This window comes from Cyclospora cayetanensis, unplaced genomic scaffold (genome assembly GCF_002999335.1).
Source record: "Cyclospora cayetanensis isolate NF1_C8 unplaced genomic scaffold, CcayRef3 CcayRef3_contig_1, whole genome shotgun sequence".
In the NCBI taxonomy this organism is placed as follows: Eukaryota; Apicomplexa; class Conoidasida; order Eucoccidiorida; family Eimeriidae; genus Cyclospora; species Cyclospora cayetanensis.
Window position 1 is genome coordinate 851,785 of NW_020312036.1, and position 16,101 is coordinate 867,885.

The 16,101-nt window shown below is 55.5% G+C and overlaps 2 protein-coding genes across 2 annotated transcripts; one reads left to right on the forward strand and one right to left on the reverse strand.

Annotated features, from left to right (window-relative positions):
* The first annotated feature begins 2,085 nt into the window (after window positions 1-2,085).
* LOC113147227 (spidroin-1-like) lies at window positions 2,086-4,487 on the forward strand. Its single transcript, XM_026337088.1, has 6 exons — window positions 2,086-2,494; window positions 2,909-3,362; window positions 3,480-3,626; window positions 3,767-3,930; window positions 4,224-4,340; window positions 4,483-4,487. The coding sequence occupies exons 1-6, from the start codon at window positions 2,086-2,088 to the stop codon at window positions 4,485-4,487; spliced, it is 1,296 nt and encodes a 431-aa protein (XP_026192873.1).
* Window positions 4,488-5,462: 975 nt separating this feature from the next.
* LOC34619273 lies at window positions 5,463-16,101 on the reverse strand. Its single transcript, XM_026337099.1, has 16 exons — window positions 15,910-16,101; window positions 15,152-15,735; window positions 14,437-14,593; window positions 14,340-14,403; window positions 13,560-13,840; window positions 13,001-13,420; window positions 12,601-12,831; window positions 12,069-12,263; window positions 10,232-11,511; window positions 9,805-9,958; window positions 9,140-9,453; window positions 8,655-8,871; window positions 7,557-7,711; window positions 7,190-7,284; window positions 6,819-6,986; window positions 5,463-5,545 (listed from the first exon to the last, which is right to left on the reverse strand). Exons 1-16 carry the CDS (start codon window positions 16,099-16,101, stop codon window positions 5,463-5,465), a joined length of 4,590 nt encoding a protein of 1,529 aa, XP_026192884.1.

A 16,101-nucleotide genomic window follows, 5' to 3' on the forward strand; every position in this document is an offset into this window, starting at 1 on the left:
TACGTCTGCGTCACTGCTCGTAGAGAGCCACACCCGATGCCGCCGCTTTGTCGCACGGTCCTGTTAGCAGCCGTACCGAGGGCTTCTCTTTGCATCCCTATACCAAGACTTTTCCCCTCCCCTACCAGTGCACTCCTACTAAACAGACGGTTGCCGCAGGAGACCAGTGGCAAGCAGCAGCAGCAGCCACCAAGTGTAACTTCATAGCCCGTCCTCGCACCGTGGCAGGAATAATGTGTGTTCCTTGTTGCTGTGGAGCCAGCTCCTTCACAGCAGCCCAAGTGTCTCCGCGAGAAGAGATGCGTTTATAATACGGCTGATTCTTGCAGAGCTCTTCTTCTGCGGGGATACTCAGTGGAGCCTCTGTTTGTGCCCGACGAAAATGCGGATTCACTAAGTGCACGAAGGACCAGCCGTGTTTCTGCACCCTAATGCAGGAAGGCCTAACCGAGGCTCGTGCGTCCACCAGCCTGCGCAAGCAGAAATGTTTGTCGCCGGTGCCTCCAGGTACAGCGTAGCCATGCACAAGACACACTCCTGTCTAGCACGTAGACCAGCCAGCGTGCAACAACCCATGGTTGCAGCCAGCCAAAACGCACATTCCAGCTCAGTCTTATCGCACAGCGATTCGGCATCTAACTACATTGTAGGCTGCCCCCCGTGCGAGTGACTCTGTAAGTCGGAAACCAGTGGACAAACGCACCCAGGCTGCTGCTGACGTAGCAGCACCGACCAGCACGCAGGCAGACGAATTTAGGAGATAAAGACATGATTCTGCTATTTGAGAACGAGCAGCCACCGCAAAAGCTGCACAGCGACAGGGTACAGCAGCTGCCGGGGGGGGCCCCCCTGGTCTTCCTGTATGCATGGGGCCCCTCCGGCCGAAGGCTTCCCCACTCTGCGAGCAGACCCCCTAAAAGCACGCACAAAACGCGGAAGTCGAAGTTTAGTTGTATAATAAGCTCATAAGAAGGAGAGAACTAGTGCACGACGCACTGTGCCGCAGTCCTGGCTGAGCCAAAATCCGCCTCCCCTGCAATGGGCGCTGCTGCCGTCCTTGCGGTGTCTGCACATACACCGGAGCTGCAGTTCTTCCTGCTGCCACGGCAGCACCTTATGCGCGGTCTATTTCCGGTTTTCTTAGGCTTTCTGCATTTCGTAGCGAGTGCAGTCTCGGGAACACACTCTTGACAGTTGGGGTGCTCGCTCGTGAATGTGCCAGCGAGAGGTCTCAAGCCTCCGAAGATTACATTGAAGGATCAGCACTGGAGACGCCGTCTGCCTCAGCAGAAGCTTCCGCAAGCGCTAAACAGGATCTCCCACGCAGCGCCCCCAGTCGCCACGCTGCAGCAGTTGCCGTCCGAAGCGCTTGCAGCACAAACAGCCAGCGGCGCTCGCTGCAGCTGCTGCACACTCACTCAGCGAACGTCGGCGCATGCAGCAGCAGGTGGGGCGACCAGAGCCTCGAATCGCTTTCTCCAGGCTCCGTCCGTGGTAGCCTCATGCGCTGCAGTTCATGTAGAGGCAAGCCTGGTTCAGTCACCGTTGCAGCACCTGCTTGCCGCAGCAGCGCCAAGCGTTCTGCATGCAGAAAACGCAGCAGCGCCAAGCGTTCTGCATGCAGAAAACGCAGCAGCGACAGCCAGACACTACAAAGCCAAGATGGACTGCGAGGGCACAGTCAGGGGAACTCTCCTGCCTCTTCCAGACAGCTCAAGCAACAGTCCAAGGAAAGCTGCATGCTACCGAGCTATTCGTGTATCCCTCTTCTTGCTAGCTTCCCTTTCAGCGCACAGCCTGCTCTGCTGCTTCGAGCTCCTGCCCTTCGTCTCGGTGCTTCCTGCTTTGCCAGTCCAGCAACAGCAACGACAGCAACAGTTGCAACAACAACAACAGAAGCAGTTGCCTTCGCCAGCGCGCCTTCTCACCGGAGCTGCACACCCCACAGGCATTTATAAAGCACGTCAGCAGCACGAGCAGCAGCATGAATCGCCAGATACTGCTTTGCTGCGGAGACACCTAACGCCACAGGAACCCTCTCCGCGAACACACGCCATCTCCAGAAGTGCTGTAGCCTCCCCCCCCATGATTTCTCGTGGCGAAGCTGCTCTCGGCTCGAAGGTGCCTCTGGCAACTCCTGCTTCGTCGGCAGATGCTGCAGCGAGAGCTCCTGCGTCGGCAGACACAGCGGAAAAAGCTGCACTCGCAGCACTGCCTCCCCACTGGCTGCCATGGCCGTGGCTTCTACAGCAGCATCCAGATGCATGCGTTGCTGCTGTCTTGACAGCTCAAGGCTTTGGGGCGGTGTGGGGTGGCATCAAAGCCGATGGACCTCTCGGGAGAACGAAGACACTCAGGCGAGGCTTGACGCTGCTCGCAACTGCAAGTGCCGCTGCAGCCGCCATCTTCCTAGTCATTCTTCGCCATGCACGACAGACAAGCGATCTCACACAAGCAGCAGCAGGAGAAGGTGGCTATCTTACAGCAGCAGGAGGTGATCTTACAGCAGGAGCAGCAGCAGGAGGTGATCTTACAGCAGGAGCAGAGGGAGGTGATCTTACAGCAGGAGCAGGAGGTGATCTTACAGCAGGAGCAGCAGCAGGAGGTGGTCTTACAGGAGCAGCAGCAGCAGCAGGAGGTGATCTTACAGCAGCGGCAGGAGGTGATCTTACAGCAGGAGCAGCAGCATTAGGAGGTGATCTTACAGCAGGAGCAGCAGCAGCAGGAGGTGATCTTACAGGAGCAGCAGGAGGTGATCTTACAGCAGGAGCAGGAGGTGATCTTACAGCAGGAGCAGCAGCAGCAGGAGGTGATCTTACAGGAGCAGCAGGAGGTGATCTTACAGCAGGAGCAGCAGCAGCAGGAGGTGATCTTACAGCAGGAGCAGCAGCAGGAGGTGATCTTACAGCAGCAGCAGCAGGAGAAGGTGGCTATCTTACAGCAGCAGGAGGTGATCTTACAGGAGCAGCATTAGGAAATGATCTTACAGCAGGAGCAGCAGCATTAGGAGGTGATCTTACAGCAGGAGCAGCAGCTAGAGCAGGTGATTGGGTGTTTCAGGATTCTGTGGCTGGTGGCTTCGTAGACGAGGCAACAGGAGCTATAAAAGCGTGGTTATATCGGTTTGCTGTTTCTCCGTATGCAAGTGTGGCCGTCCTGTGTGTGCTGCTGGCTGCGGCTGTGGGTAGCGGCTGCACTATCCTATCCACTCTTTGTCTCTGCTTCGAGGAGCCTGAGCTGTCGGGAGGAACGCGCAGAGCACTTCTCGCTCGAGGCTTTCTCTTAGGGCAGCGCCGTCCAGCTGCAGCTGGAGCAGGGGGGGGGCCCCCCTCTCCGCGTTTTGAGGGAGAAGGGGCCCCCCAGTTGGAGGCAGTGGGACGGATGCGGATGTCTCGCAGGCGCAGGCAGAAGAAGGGGCAGCAGCAGCAGCAGCAACAGCAGCACCGTGAGCGTGAGGAGTCTTCTTCCCGTCCGAGGAGGAGTCTGGCTGCTCGGGGAGCCTCTGCTGCTGCTGCTCGCCACGGCTCTATCCCCGAGACAGCGGCAGCGCCTTTGCCCACACCCCGCTTTTCGTGGATTGCAGTGCGACCTTTCGTGTTGCTGGTCGCTGCAGAAGCAGCAGCCAGGCTGCTGCTGCACAGCTTGGCGTTGTTGCTGCTGCAGCGGGGATTTGGGGGAGGCCTTCCAGCAGTTTTTTGCTGCTGCCTGCTGCTGGCGAGTGTTTTGGCAGGTGTCGTGAGTGTTGTGTCGCTCGCGGTGCTTGCAGAGAACCCCTTCGTGCTGAGGCAGAAGCTGAGGGCCCTTTTGAGACTCCGTCAGAAGCTCGCGGAAGAGGGGATGCATCCGAGGGAGCTCAGCGAGCTGCTGCAAGAACCTCTCAAGGGATGGCAGCGGAGGGCAGAGCTCCCCCCCGCGCAGGAGGAGAAGGAGGCCGCTGCTGCTGCTGCTGCTGCTGCTGCTGCTGCTGCGAAACACCCCACCGAAAGGGGCCGTAGGCGTGGGCTAGGAGGAAGCAGCAGCAGCGGCGCAGTGTCGCGAATCCAGCAGCCCTCTTCCGCCTTCCTGCTGCCCTCGTCGGCAGCTGCGGCACGACGCCAGAGCAGCACTGAAGACGAAGACGATGCGTTCTCTGTCGTGGCAGCAGCGGACGTTCCTTCGGTGCACAGCGGGGAGGGGGGCCCCCCAATTCTGAGCCGTCTTGGACCCTTGACTGTCGTTCGCAGAGGCAGCAGCAGCAGCAGTGGCGACGGCTGCAGCGAGATGCACAAGCTCTCGGAGGGCAGCCTGTCGAGCCGCCTGTTGGAGAGCAGCAGCAGATGCAGCAGCACGGCTTCTATTGGGCACGCAGGCTGGCAAGGGGGGGGGCCCCCCCCTTGCCAGGCTGCAGCCTCCTCCCTCGCTGCTGGTAGTGCTGCCCAAGCGCGAGACTCCCCCCCCCTCCCCGTGGCTCCTCCTTCTTCCAGCGGGATGCGCGTTCCTCAGCATGAGGCGGAGGTGCTGCAGCCACTGCAGCCACTGCAGCGCGCAGCTGCAGTGCGACTTTCTCTTGCTTCTGCGCAGTCGTCCTTTCGCAGCGAGGCTTCTAGTCTGTTGGACCCTCTGTTGCAGCAGACGCCTCCCGCGCAGACACCACGTGCCTTCCGCCGTGGCAGCCACGAGAAGCTTGCCCACTGCGCCCTGACTGTGTGCGCCTCCCCGACTTCAGCGACGCGGCTTCCCGCAGCAAGCGCTCAGCAGCAACGGCAGCAGCTGCTGCTCGAAAGACTTTGGAAGGCCGTCGGAGAAAGCCATTGGTGGCTTTCGGGAGCTGCACCCTGCTACAAAGCGTTTCTGCTTCACTCCCCACGTGCTCTTGCGGGGATCTGCATACCTGCTGCATGCATTGCTGTGGCCATCTACTCGCGAGGCATCTACAGGCTGCTCCTAGTAGACGCAGCGGTTGCACAGAAGGCACCCGCGGCAGCGGCTGCAAGCACCTTGCAGCGCATGGTGTGCATCAAAAGCAGCATCAGTCTCTTCCTCGCAATGGTGCCCGTGCTGATGGGGCGCTACTTTGCTCCCCAGCCTTTGCAGCTCTTCTCGTGCACTGTGGCGGCTTTCATTGCCTTTGGGATTTTTCTGTCTCTAGAGACGGTTGCAGCACTTTTCCCGACCGCGCCGCCCCTCTCCGCTTCTGTCTCAGCGTCTCTCCTGTACGAGATAACGTATGCCTCCCCCAATTTCGCGCTCCATTTAACGGCCTCCTTCCTCCCGCTGCAAGCGTTTCACACTGCAGCAAGGGGCACTGCGGCAGCGGCCGCTTTCGCTGGCGGCAGAGGAGCCGCTGCCATGGCGATCCTGCTGCTAAGGTTCTCCTCCTTGCGCGCATGCAGCGACGACGTCTGCTGCACTGCAAGACTTGCCAGCTTCGTGAGCTGCTGCTGCCTCGTCGCGGCTGCAGCGAGCACGCTCCTCCTCACGCCTCACGTTCGGGTGTCTGCTGCGACCGCTGCAACTGCTGCTGCCGAAGCTGAAGCCGCTGCAGGCACGCTTGCCGTGATAGCGGCTCAGCAGGAAGAGGAGCGTGGCAAGCCACTGCCTCTCGCGGAGAAAGCGGTCGAACGGCAGCGGGGGGGGAGCCTCAAGGCCAAGACACACAGAGAGACAGAGCCCATGCTGCACGAGCAGCAGCGGGCAGTCTTGCAGCAGCAGCAGCAAAAAGAGCAGCACCTGTACTGGCAGAGTGGCGCTCCTTCCAACGCACCGGCTGCTCAGGAGCGTTGGAGTGCGCGGCCAAGTTTCAGCGAGCTCCATGCATTCGAGGAAAGCGCAAGCTTGACTGCGGTGTTGCAGCAGCAAGAGCAGCCCCTCACGGATCCACATGTGCTGCAGCAGCAGCTGCTACGGGGAGAAACCACAAAGGGAATGATTGGGGTACTCGACAGGCTGCACGAGGCAACTATCTCTCCTGTCGGCTCCTCTTCGTGCCCTAGTCCTCGGCAGCAAGCATCCAAAGAGCCGTAGCAGCAGCATGAGGGAAGGCAGCATTCGCACAGGCACCATCAGCGGCCAGTCACCGCATAATGTAAAGGGCTGTATGCGACAGCCTCCTAGTACATAAGTAAAAAATATAGATATATATGTATCCCCCTCCTTGAGAGACGCCGTTGCGCAGCGGCAACAAACAAGCCCTCGCTCGCCTTTAGCTAAACGGCGGCAGCAGCTTTCATCTCGGATACTTCTGCCCCAGAGTGCTCTAGCAAAGAGGCTGCTGCAGCCTCGTACAGTAACGAATACACAGGGAGTTTGCAAAGGCCTTTGGGCTGAGCAGCCACGCCGTGACTAGCTGCATGCGCTGAAATACCTGCTGGTGGTGCTGCGACCTCTCTAACTTACACAGCACCAATATATTTAGGGCAGCAGCACAACCGCAAGCAGTAGAAACAGCAGCAGCAGCAGGTACACGCTTGCACTTTCCTCAGCCCCTCCCCTCCTACAAGGCCGGAGGCGAGGAGCGAGCTTCTCTAAAAATAGCAACAAAGCACACGCCGCCACGGCAGCAAATGCTGCTAGAGCTGCAGCGAAAGCTGCTGCTGCTGCTGCAGCTGAACCGCGCATTCAGTAACTGCATGCTGCAAGAACTCCAGCAGTTCCTGGAGTATATATATATATATATGTCAACTCAAATAGCCTCGCTACGCTAGCAGCTTTAGGTCGATCCTGCACTGCGTTTGTTGCATTCTATTCGCGAAATCCCCGTCCCTCAAGTGAGGCATTAGATGCGGACTCTGCGGGGGGTACAGACATCGGCTACCACTATTTAGATTTCTTCGCGCCACAGCACGACAGATCGATTTTCGCTCTATGTCTAGACCTTCCCAAGACAGGCCGCTGCTCCTCCTGCTGCAGCTGGGTGCGCCGTTTCTGCTGCTGCTGCTGCTGCTGCTCGGGAGGCTTGGGAACGGTGATAGGACGTGTTGAGCGAGACACTACGATGTGGCGATCGTCTGCAGCAATAATAGGCACAGAGAGAGGTCGCTGGGAAGGTGCTGCATGCAGGTCGTCTTGGGTGTATGCATGTGCGCGCATGCATGCACCCATGCACCCGCACTTCCTGACAAGCTCTCCCTTCGTGCACGGTTCAAGCCTTATTGTTCACGTGGAAGCAAGGCATCAGAACTAGGGCTGAACGTGAACGTTCTTTTCATACCGAGGAGAGAGCCGTTGAGCATGAGGGCTGCCATGACGGCGCAGTCATCCCGGAGTTTCACAAAGCCAAAGCCTTTGGATTTGCCGTCGGGGTGTCTGAACAGCAGCAAGCGCCCAGCAAACGGCGCACCACCACTACCACTGCCGACCCCTTGTCTTACGAGGTGAGGGTGTGCCACGCGCGGGAGCAGAGGCAACATGCGCGGACGGTGGCTGAAGGGGACGAAGGAGATACTATTCATGCAGAAGAAACAGTTATGGGAAGCGGATGGAGGAGTTCGCAAAGGACAGCCTCCGGGATAAGCCGCCTTCTTAAACAGCGGCAGCAACATGCATCGATGCACTCGCAGCAACACTGCGCAGCCTACCTGCAAATAGTTATCTCCTCTGGGTGCCCTGTCACAGGCGCAAAGTGCTGGGCAAGGGCAGTCTCAGTGGTGGAGAAACTCAAATTCTTGACGAATAAGACACCTGCCTCGGCGTGCTGCTCCGCTGCTGTATTTTTCTGGCGTCGCTTATCCACCTGAAAATCCGCAGGCAGAGCATATCGCACGGTTCACACATACAGATACACATATACACATATACACATGTACACCTACACAGACATACAGATACACAAACACACACATATATATACAGATACATACACATACAGATACATACACATACAGATACACATACACATATACACCTACACAGACATACAGATACACATACACACACATATATATACAGCAACCACGTGCACTCGCATATATATATACATATATATATATATGTACAAGCAGTAGCTGGGAACGAAATATCCAATGGCAACAGATGAAAGCCGTGCACCGCCACAGGGGCTTTTTTACGACACACACAGAAACGCAGCGAGACGGCGCTAGAAAAGCACCCAACTGCCATATAGATATATATATATCTATATAGATGTATATCTACATGTATTTATATATATCTATGTATGTACTGTGTGCAAGCCAATGGCGTGGGATTAAACGCAGCACAGGAGGCGGTCCAGAGAGGCACTCCAACGGAGAGGCCTCCCAGCTGCGCTACAGAGAGCAGCTGCCGCGAGGCTAAACTTGCAAGAACCACCAAGAAGAGAAGGAGAGACAAGCCGCCGACAAGCGAGACTGCTGAGACATGAGGCTTGAATGGGGGAGACACCCCAGAGGCAGGGGGGGTGGGTATGGAGGGGATTTGGATTTAAGAAAAGACGGGGGTGCTATCAGAGGAAGGGAAGGGTGGATGTGAAAGGCACAGCAGCCAGCGCTGCGTAAGCGCGAGAAATTAAAGCGTGATGTTGGCAAAAGAGGAACATGACGCAACACTCATTCATACAGAGCCGCGCAACTCACTTGTGCGAAAAGGCGGCAAGGCAACCGATAAAAACATGGCGATGAAGCCTGGGGAAAGGATGAATGGATAGGAGGGAAAAGCGGGGGTTTTCTTGAACTCACTTTGTTGATCGGCGCAACAACCCATCGATGACTTTTCATGGGGATGGAGGGAGCGAGGAGAAAAGGATACCCTAACACCTTCATGGGGGGAAGGCGGGGGGAGGCTTCTGCAGGAGCATCTTCATTCGCTGCTTCCACTTGCTCGTGTTGCGCTTCATGAAATCTCTTCAAGGCTGCTACCGCTGCTTCATGGCTCTCGAAATCTAGATATCCATACCTACAAAACAGCCCGCAAAGCGCAGCTGCACAGGCATGCGGCAGCTGCCATCCTGCCTCTGCTCGGGTAGGCAGACAAGTGCTTTTAGTGCGAAACACGCATGGACGGAAGAAGAGAGACATGCAGATACAGACACCCCGTGCAAGCCAAAAAAGAACGAGCGAGAAAGCACAGGAGGGGGGAGAAAAACAAGAAGCGGCCTGCCCGACAAAAAGAAGAGCTTCGACAGAGGTGCATTTCAGCTGCAGGAGGAACCCACAACACATACCCCTTGCTTTCAGTGGGGTTGTTGGTGGCCGCTTTAACTAATCGCACGGCTGTAATGCCTTGAAATCCCAGTGTGTCTCTCAGCTGTGTCTCCACGTAGGTTTCGGAAACATCGTGTCGCGGCAAATTGCTAATAAACAGCGTCTTTTCCTCATACACAGCTTTGGTTGGCTGCGAAGGAAGCGCCTTTAAAGGACGCTCATTCACGTGATATCCGTGAAGCGCAGCAGCTGCAGCTACCGCAGCCTCGGGGGAGCAAAAGTCTGCATAGGCAAAGCCTTTGGAGTGGCCCCTAAAGTCTTTCACTAAGCGAAGCTGCACAAATAGATAGACAGACATTCATAGACAGAAAGGTACACATAAATACATACATATGTATACAGACATACACATATATATAGAGATACATTTATACATACACACAGAAATACACTTGCTCGCACTCACGGGAATCTATAGATATATATATATATATAGATACATATGCATATCTATATAAATACATAAAGTGCACTTAGAGGCTGCAGGTGGATGTACACCTGCGACGCATCTGCTGCCACAATGTCTAGTTAGAAACAACGGCAGCATCCAGATGTGCAGCTTCTCGAAAGACATTTACAAGAGCAGCAGCGCCATCATGAGGAGGCGCAGGAGCAGACTTCTTGCCTGAGTCAGTCCTTGCGTAAGCTTGTTGATGAGTTGCTCCAGCTGCGCTTCTGTGACAGAGACGTCAATGTTAGAAAGCCACAGCGTCTTCGTCTCTGGCACGTGAGGCACAAAATCGAGCTGTCCTTCTTCAAGTGAGACAAGGGCCTCTCGCCTGACTCCAAAGGCAAGGATGCGCAGACAACACCTTGAAAGCGACACACTGTCGATCTCAGCATGCACGCAATATATACGTATATGCACGAAGACAGCTGCCAAGCAAGCAGACTTCCACTCACGCCGCAGAGAAGGCAGTGTTTTTTTCGTTTGACTGCAGGTACAGAGAGAGAGACAGAGACAAAGAGCTACGAGAAAGCCGTGGGTATAAATACTCCTCAGAGGCAGCAAATGGCCACTGCTCGAGAAAGCACCAGGCGTGACAACATACGTGAGCTGCCTATGATGTTTTCCCATCTGTGGCGTTGGTGTGTGTCTGTTTTCTGCTGCTTCTGGGGATGACGAGGGGCCCCCATCAACAGCCATTCCGTCCAAATCTTTCGACTGCTCGGTTGCGATTTCGGAAGCCACGCAAGACTCTGGAATCGCTGCAGGCGCTGTGGGAGAATCCGTTTCTGAGCTCTGCATCACCTCTGGCGTAGTGTTACATTCCTGCAGGGGATGCTGTTGCGCCTGCTGTAGGTGGGCGTAGTTCTCCTCTTCTGGAGTATCCGCACTCGCCGCGAAAGTTCCCCCTCTGCCGCTCTGCTGCTGCTGCTGCTGCTGCTGTTGCAGCCGACGAAGCTGCCGTCGGGGGGTGAAGGGCGGCGGTGGCATGTCTGTGGTGTGCGTGTCTTCCTGCTGCTGTTGTTGCTGCTGCTGTTGCTGCTGCTGCTGCCTGCTGTTGCGCCGTTTCTCTGGTGCTCCTCCAACGAGCGGCGCAGCCGATGCAGGCAGCGACAAGGCAGGGAGGAGGAGAGCGAGGTGGGGGGTGTTACTGCCGCTGCTGGTGTTACTGCCGCTGCTGCCGCTGCTGCTGCTCTCGACGGGGGAAGGCAGAGAAGAAGCAGCAGCAGGGACGGCAGAGGGCAGCGCAGCGGTGCTATGCGGCGAGAGAGCATGTGGAGAAGGCAGCGGGGAGGGAAGCTGCTGGTTTGGAGACAACAAAGCCGTAAGCGAAGGCGAAGATGAGGGAGATGAAGGAGGCACTGGGGGTGCAAGGGAAGGATCAGCGGACTCATGACCGTTCCACGTTGCGCGTGTTGCTCTCTCGATGTCTGCCGCTGCTGCTGCTACTGCTGCTGCTGCTGCTGCTGCGGGAGACTGCCCCTCTCCAGCGGCTGCAGGCTGCTGCTGCTGCGACTGCGGAAGAACTATGGCGGGAGAAGGCGAGCGACTGCGGATCATTGGACTCCTCCTGCTGCTAGGCGAGGGAGAACGCGAAAATGACGGGGAGGAAATGTCTCCTGCAGCAGCAGAAGCAAATGCAGCAGCGGCTGCATCTTGCTGCTGCTGCTGCAGCATCGCAGCTGCTAGCCGCAGCCGCTTCGACAGTCCACTCCCTGAACCTTGCAACGCTCCTGACGCCAAGTCGGAGGAAGAGGCGCCTCCTTGCTGCTGCCCGCCTTCTGTGCTGCAGTCTGACGCTGTATCCCACTCTGTATCTCCCTGGAGCCGCTGGCGCTTCTGACGAAGTCGCCGAATGCTGCTTAGGCATTCCACCTGGTGCAACTTCGTCACGACACAACAGCACAAAAACACAGCAAAAATAACTCAAAAAACCATCGCACTCCACAGCACGATCCACACCACTCCACAACACCTGCACACTCCACCGCCTTCCCATCCCTTCAAGAAGCCCTCTCAACACTATTTCCTAATCTTCCTAACTCTCCTAATCCTCACTACCAATCTCAACTCTCCCTATTCGTCCTCCTAAGCCTCTCAATTCTCGCAATCCTCGCTCCGAATCTCAACTCGCCCTATTCGTCCTCCTAAGCCTCTCAGTCCTCCCTCCTAATCCGCCTAATGCTCTCAATCCACCCTCCTAATCCTCTAAATTCTCTCAATCCTCACTCCTAATCTCAGCTCTCCCTATTCATCCTCCTAAGCCTCTCAGTCCCGATCCTCCTAATTCTCTCAATCCTCCCTCCTAACTCTCCTGATTCTCTCAATCCACCCTCCTAATCCTCCAAATTCTCTCAATCCACCTTCCACGACATCCCCACTCCCTCTCTTCCTCCCTCTTGCTCAGTGCCTCTTCTACCATTCTTTCCCCCATCACGCACCCTGAGACCATGCATCTCTCGCGTTGGAACGTCCATGTATTCGCACTCTCCGTCTTCCTCGATCTCTTCTTCCGCTGCTGTGCTGCTTTCTGCTGCTGATGCTACCACAGCGCTACTTGCCGCTGCTGGCGCTGCCGTTGCACCGCCTGCTAGTGCCTCCAGCAGATGAGCGAATCTGGCAGCTAAGCTTGTGCGCTGCAGAAGGACAGACAATAACCCAAAAAACGCAGAGAGGGGGAGGGTTGGAGACTCTTAGCGAGAAAAGCTGCCAGGCATGCCTTTAGCCATGCCCGAAAGCGGTGCATACAAAAAGCCGGAAGGAGGAGGGTGTGTGCATGCATTCATGCATGCACGAACAAAGCGGGAAAATGCAAAACAAGAAAACCACAGAAACAGACGATTTGATGAAATGAGGAGAAGAAGGAGAAGAAAAAGAAAAGCTACAGAAATAGACGCTTTGACAAAATGAGAAGAAGAAGAGAAGCCACATAAACAGCAAGCACGAGGAGTGGCAGCAACATGAAGCGCGAACCTCTCCAGGGGATTGCAGATACACCGCCGCTCGTGTCGTCCATGTCTGCAACAATGTGGCGAGTCTACGCTGTTGACGCTGCCGTGGCATTTGCCTCCGCTGAGACGTTTTCTGTTTCGGCCCGATATATGAAAGCAGCGTCTCTAAAAGAGCACCCACATCCAGGAGAAGGTTCTCATCACATGTTTTGCACATGCGCTCACAGACTGAGAGGGCTTCTTCCTGCACGGACTGCAGCAGCAAAAGCATCAGACACACACAGACACACACACCACAGCAGCAGCCACACCATGCAGCATTATTATCCGCTGTCGCTGCGGTGGCTCTATGGGCGCCACAAATGCAACAGAAAAGGCGAGCAATTAAAGCCCGTGAGAATTCATGGAGCGTGTGTGAACACCTGAAGATGTGCAAACTCCCGGAGTAACTGTAAGCGCTGCCGATGAATGCGCAGCACCAGTGAGGACTGCTGCTGTTGTTGCTGCTGCTGTTGCTGTTGCTGCTGTTGCTGCTGATCGGCGTGCTGCTGATTGATGTCTGTGGCACTTGCATCCGCGAGACTTTGATCTGCTAGCTGCTCTGCGCGTGAGAGGGCCTTAAGGGCTTCCTCAATAGCCGCTTCTTGTTGATTCTGCCGCTGGATGCTGTCAGTTTCCTCCTTTGCAGCTTTCCCCCCCCTCCCTGCCCACAGCGCCAGAGCCTTCGCGCCTTCAGCGCAGGCCAGGTGTATGTACACCCCAGCCTTAGGCCGTGCGCTACACGCAGCCACCGCTGAATCTCTGGCCTTGCAGATAGCTGCCAAGGAAGCACCTCCACTGCCCTGTAGTATTAAAAAAAACAGAAAACGAAACGGCGAAGAGAGGCAGTAATAAAGGCGAGCTTTTGCCACGGTGAAAAAAAAAGATCTTTCAAGATTCAAGATGGATGCCACACAGCCAGACATCAACAACAGAACTCACGAGAGAAGCGACGTATTTGCACCAGAGCTGCGAGTCTTGCGGAAAATGGCGGATCGCACGCTGCAGCACCTGCCGCAGTGTATGCTGCAGATAGGATGGTGATAACGCCTTTCGGCTTGCTGCTTCTGCCGCTGCTGCTGCTGCTCTCGCTGCTGCAATCGCTGCATGCTCAGACGCGGCTGGATCGGGGGCATCTTCACCCGCATCCCCTGCAGCAGAAGGGGCACTAGCGGCAGCAGAAACTGCCAACGCTTCTGCTCCCAGAGTTTCTGCGTCCACGTCTTCTTCTTCCTGTAAATCGGTTGGCATTGCCGCAGCAGCAGCAGCCGTGGCAATGTATTCTGCACAGTCTCTCCACAGCTCAGGGCCTAACGCCCCCAACTCTTCCAAAGCTCTGCTGAAAGTTACAATTACTCGCGCAGGAAGCCGAGTCTGCTTCTCGCTTTCTATGTATTCAGCCCACACGCGAGATATCGACTGCGCGCGCATCAAATACACCCCGGGCAGCACACACATACACACACACGTGGACATATAGGTACATATATATATGTACAGATATATATATGTATATATATATAAACACATACTAATACATATACTCATGTATGTATATATACATACATACATACACATACATACGTATATGCACAACCAACCAAAACAAAAGCAGCAGCGAACGAGCACACCTTTGACAGCAATCATCACGCCCCTCTCTCAAGCTACAGCATGGAATTGATGGCCAAAATTCATTTCCCTCAGAAAAACACTAGCACCAACACGATCGTGCATCTTCACTCCATTCCTCTCCCCCCCTCATATCTCCCTCTGTCTGTCTCTCTCGCTCTCTCTCGCTGCATCCTCATTGCCAGCGCACGTGTATCTGCCGATTTGCCTGGTCTTCATCCAAGGCATTTTGTATGTTCATCTCTAGAGCCTTTCGACTTCTGTGCCACTCTGCACTGCCCTTTGCATGCAGTGCCGCGCCGATTGAGAAGGCCGCCTCGCTGCCGGTATGCTCAAGCTCCCAGACTCTAAGAGCACGCAGCACACTTCAGAACAAGCCTAGTTCAGTGACAGAGGCACCAATTGAGTAAATTCACATGCATACATACACATACAGTACACAAAAATACGCTCGTTTCTAAGTACATACACATTTATACACACATCTATGCATATTTATGCGCATACATATATACACATATTTGTATACACAGATATACCTCTTTATACATATATGCACTTACATTTGTATACATACATACACATGCGTATAATAGATATATATATATGCATACATAGACATACAGACAGCCCCACGGGGATTGAGACACAACGTGGCGCCGCAGCAGCCGCAGCAGGCGTGTGCATGCGGCTCGAGCTTCCCCCCGCTGTTTCTTTTCACGCTTTAGGGATCCTTCTTCCTCAGAGCAAGCTGTCCAAAGCAACACGACCCTCATGACAGAGAGAGGAAAAAAAAGGCAGAAAGGAAGGAACAAGAGCAAGAGACACAAGCAAGGGAGCAGGATATGCAGAATTGGTGACAAAGACGCATCGAGAGAACGTTTTGTGGGGAGCAGACGAAATACCGATATTCATCCAAGAGATCCCCCAGGCCCCCGAGGGGCAGCTGTAGCTGTCTGTAGAAAAGCGATCTGATCCGTGCGATCTGCATGCGTTCTTGCAGCTGCTGTCTGTTGCTGCAACTCTGCCTGTGACGAAGCAGCTGCGCTTCGAAGTGTCTGTACGCCGCCCAAAGGCAGGGGCCCTCGAGCGCATGCAGTGCGAAGCTGCGAAGGGCACGTTCGAAGGCGCAGCGGATTTCCGCCTCCTTTTCTGCAGCTCCTCCCGCCTCAAGATGTCGGATATAAAGCAGCCACAGAGACACCGAGGGTTGGAGCCTCAAGCCAAGCTCGAGGATCGCCTTGACTTCGTCCGCACTGCCGCTGCTGCTGTTGGTGAGACTGCTACTGCTCAAGGGGTTGCCAGTGACACCGCTGCTGCCAGTGACGCCGCTGCTGCCAGTGACACCGCTGCCGCTGCTGCCTCCATTGCTGCCGCTGCTTGCACTGCCGCTGCTGCCGCTAAGGCGCCGCTCAGCCTCAATCCACTGCAGCAGCAGCTCCTCGTCGATTGGGCAATGCTCTGCGTATGCTCTCTGAACTTCTCGTGTCTGAAAATAAAAGCAACAGAAGCAATAAACGGCTCGCCTCGCGCATGCGACTCTGGCAATGCGACACTAGAGGCAGAAGCACAGGCAAGCACAGCCACACCAGCAAAACGATCGGCGACAACACCATCTAAGCCACCAACTTGCCTTTGCTGTGTTGCCCAAAGTGGCGAGGACTCTCAGCGCCGCCTCGTAGTGACTCGCCTTCCATGGATCTCTCTTGATCTGCTGCAACAGGTGTTCAGCCTGTTGCTGTAGCTGTTGTTGTTGCTGTAGCTGTTGTTGCTGTAGCTGTTGTTGCTGTTGCTGCTGTTGTTGATCAGAAGTGCCGTCGGGGGGGGCCCTTAGCTCCGTCGCGCAGTCTCCCAT